Genomic DNA, 2,946 nt, shown 5'->3' on the forward strand with positions numbered 1-2,946 from the left:
CCTTGGTACTTACCACCTAACATACTATGTTCTTTATAGCATCACCCCCTGCTAGGAAGTAAAATCGTAAAATGGAAAGGGTCTCTACTTATATCTAGGCAGTATATGTCACCAACATATACTGCCTAGATATAAGACACTCATATTAGTAGGAGTCAAGCCAGCGTCTTAAGTAATACACATACAACTCATACCTCTTGAGTTTAGCTGATAAATAAGTAGGGACTTGTGTATGCTAGTTTTAATAGAAAACTATGACTTCATAGGTATTACTGGGTAGGTCAAGTCAGAAAGAAGTATATTAAGTAAAACAAAGGTACTGGTAAAAGGCAGCTATAGCAATAGTCTTAAAGGCATCATGCATGACTGAACTTGGGCTAGATGTTGAATTAGGCTCCGGGGTGCATGTGACTGACGTCCCTCCCTGGTGTGCTCTCCTAGTTGTGAATATAGCCTGGATAACTACCAAACTACCTTCCATCCTGTTGGCTCCTCCGTGACTCACCCTAATCACTATCAGAGGTTTGAAGTGAAGACCTTTGTCTTTGTATCAGAGGCCCAGGTATTCTCCAGCCTGGTAAGAGATTAAGAAGTGGGACAGGTCAAATGTGAGTGCATCGATTCCACCTAACTCTCTTCATCTGTTTCCAGGTCTACTTTCACTGCAGTGCTTTAATCTGCAATCAGCTCTCTCCTGATTCCCCTCTGTGTTCAGTGACATGCCCGGTATCATCTAGGCACAGGCGAGGTAAAAACTCCAAATCTCCATAACTGAGTCTTACTCAAATCAAGCCTCAACCTCTCAAATTTGATGACTTGAAGGATGGATATGACTCATCTCAAAAGCCCAAGAAAGCTCCCTGTAGCCTAGTCTGCCTTACCCATTTGATGAGTCTGAGACAGGCAGGCTCTGGTTTAGCTCTGAGAATCTATTCCCCTTCATCTTACAGTAAGGAACATGGCCTCTACTGCAAAAGCAGGCAAAACTATGTGAAGGAGCAGGATACTCCACAGAGCATCTGCTCTTAAGTGTTCCATTGACACACCTCTCAAACCACTATCCCAGAGGCCAAATACAAACTCGATCTGTCTCCAACCACAGGGGCCACTGAAGAAGAGAAAGTGACAGTCAGCCTCCCGGGACCTATCCTCCTGTTGTCAGATGGCTCCTTGCTCAGAGGTATGGATTTAAAGCCCGGGTTACTTCCTGGACAAGTTCTTAGCTTCTTATGTTGAGTTTAATGCTTATAATGGGCACATGTTACTCCCGGGACCTATCCTCCTGTTGTCAGATGGCTCCTTGCTCAGAGGTATGGATTTAAAGCCCCGGTTACTTCCTGGACAAGTTCTTAGCTTCTTATGTTGAGTTTAATGCTTATAATGGGCACATGTTATGATGTATAAACCTAAACAATAGAACAGGACACACTTCCCAGAAATAGGCTTATTAATCTCTTGAGTACCCTTCCAGAAATCCAACAAGTGATAATATATTCTAGTCTATTACTCTTGTTCTAGCTATCTTATCTGCACAGAAAACTACCTCACAGTTAACAACTGTATAGGATTCCATATGGCCCTGCCTTACCTGTGGGTCTCATTCATGGACACCTAGGTTAATCCTAGTCTTGTCCTTAAGGCCATATTGGAGTCCTCTTAAATCTTTGCCTACTATACGAGAAACTCAGGGTATTTTTCTAGCGGGACTCATAGGTCAGAAGGCACATGCACCTTCCAACTTGTTACTGCCAAACTGAAGTCCAAGTTAGATTCTGTTCCAATTATCATCCTATACCTTATCCCGGAGTGTCTTAACTTCAGACCTAGAACTTGAAATTAAAGCTGTCTTAAATTCCCTAACCTGTGAGATCACACACTCAGGGGATGACTAACCATATCTGTTAGCATCAATATGTTAAACAAAGTTATATTAAACCCTAACATTCCAGGTATCAGCCCATCTGATTTGAGATCAGTAAAAGTACATGGGAATAGCAGGGAGAAAGTAGAGGTAGAAGTAGAACAGGAGTCAGTTCATGGGGCCAGGCTAAACCCTGTTGCAAGCATCCCAAATAAGTATGAGGCTTAATTCTATCCCCTTCTCCAGGTAGCCTTTAATGTAAGCTTCAACTTCCACTTATGCCTTAAACATAATCTTAAGACTTGAATATCTGCTTCCTTTCCAGATGCTATAGACTCCAAAGGGCACAGGACTGCAGGAGACGTTGCTTCTAAAACAATGGCTGCTGTGGCTGCCTTAGCAGGTGTGGTGGCAACTCTAGGCTTCATCTGTTACCTGCGCAGGAAAAGAACCATGATGTTAAATCACTAACTGGACTTCCAAATAAAGTAGTTGAAGTAAGCCTCTTGCCTTCTATTAAGATTAGATGGTGTTGATCGTTTCTTTTGGCCATTCGTCAGAGTGGATGCAGTACCTCTCCATGATTACCTAGGCAGGCTTTTGGTCTCTATGGACACAGATAAGGAAATTTATGATAAATGGCTTCTTGTCATTTGGCCTTCTCTGACCCCTCACCTCATACCTGAAGCCTCTGGCACTACCAATCAATAGCAGGGCTTAGCTACAGCCCACCTCTGAGGTTACGCTTAAATGAGTATCTTCTACCCACTCTGCTCCTACATAGGATGGGGGGTGGTGTAGAAAGCCATCTCTGATCACTAGCATAATTTCCCTTTTCTCAGGGAGGAGAAACCAGGTGTTTCCAAGAAAGTAACCTGGTATCCTGCTTCAAAGTATTTCCTAACTCGAACTATTTCCAAGAAGTAGACAACTGCTCTAAGGGCTTAATTTAGTCAGTCTCTTCCTGTAGCCCCAGTCTGAAGACCAATCCCCTTTGGGGAAAGGAAGGGAATACTATGAGGTGCCAACTTGGATTGTCACAACTGCACTCAAGTATCATTAAGACTCTGTAGTCTCATCTGAGC

General features: G+C 43.1%; 1 protein-coding gene across 1 annotated transcript in view; it reads left to right on the top strand.

Annotated features, from left to right (window-relative positions):
- The window catches only part of ZP2 (zona pellucida glycoprotein 2 (sperm receptor)), a 12,239-nt gene extending 9,853 nt beyond the window's left edge, over positions 1-2,386 (top strand). The window contains 4 exon segments of the mRNA XM_008591731.1: positions 442-577; positions 652-748; positions 1,097-1,180; positions 2,187-2,386. Coding sequence (XP_008589953.1) covers positions 442-577; positions 652-748; positions 1,097-1,180; positions 2,187-2,332 — 463 coding nt within the window. The 3' untranslated portion in view covers positions 2,333-2,386.
- Positions 2,387-2,946: the final 560 nt, after the last annotated feature.

This window comes from Galeopterus variegatus, unplaced genomic scaffold, assembly GCF_000696425.1.
Source record: "Galeopterus variegatus unplaced genomic scaffold, G_variegatus-3.0.2 Scaffold7227, whole genome shotgun sequence".
NCBI classification, from domain to species: domain Eukaryota; kingdom Metazoa; phylum Chordata; class Mammalia; order Dermoptera; family Cynocephalidae; genus Galeopterus; species Galeopterus variegatus.